The sequence below is a fragment of the Myotis davidii genome, unplaced genomic scaffold (genome assembly GCF_000327345.1).
Source record: "Myotis davidii unplaced genomic scaffold, ASM32734v1 scaffold620, whole genome shotgun sequence".
In the NCBI taxonomy this organism is placed as follows: domain Eukaryota; kingdom Metazoa; phylum Chordata; class Mammalia; order Chiroptera; family Vespertilionidae; genus Myotis; species Myotis davidii.
The window spans coordinates 150,533-151,080 of NW_006292090.1; the positions used below are offsets into that span (position 1 = coordinate 150,533).

The following is a 548-nucleotide window of genomic DNA, read 5'->3' on the forward strand; positions in this document are numbered from 1 at the left end:
TATCTGATATGCAGGATGTATTTTCAGGGGTCGCGACCCACAGGTTGAGAACCACTGCCCTAGAGTCTATATACTTCCAGGCCCCTCCTCCCTCTGACCCAGGAGTCCAGACCCCCAGCCCCTCCGCCCTCTGACCCAGGAGTCTAGACCCCCAGCCCTTCCTCCCTCAGACCCAGGAGTCAAGTCCCCAGCCCCCTCCCAGGGGCTAGCTCCTCAGCCACCACCCTTCATCCAGCCCTCGCCCCCAGTCTCCTCTGCCTCCTGGACCCAGGAATCAGGCCCCCAAGAGCCCTCCCAATTCAGAACTCTCCCGAGGGCCCCGAGACATCACCTCTTTGAGAAGGAAGGAGGAGGCTGCGAAGGCAAAAGACCACCCGTAGCGATAGTGGAAGTACTGCTCCGAGCTGCTGGGCCTGTTCATGACCTCGTCATTGATGCTGGAGATGTACAGGACCAAGCCCACCACCAAGGAGAGGCCTGGGGAGCAGAGGGGTGCCCTTGGTCCACCAGCAGTGGACCCCTACCCCCAGGCGGGCCCTCCCCCTCCC

At 62.4% G+C, this 548-nt stretch overlaps 1 protein-coding gene across 1 annotated transcript in view; it reads right to left on the reverse strand.

The window, feature by feature from the left end:
• Positions 1–274: 274 nt before the first annotated feature.
• LOC102755749 (voltage-dependent calcium channel gamma-7 subunit) overlaps positions 275–548 on the reverse strand; it is a 21,615-nt gene continuing 21,341 nt past the window's right edge. Inside the window, exon 4 of the mRNA XM_006765375.2 lies at positions 275–477. Coding sequence (XP_006765438.1) covers positions 275–477 — 203 coding nt within the window. The remainder of the gene's footprint in view (positions 478–548) is intronic.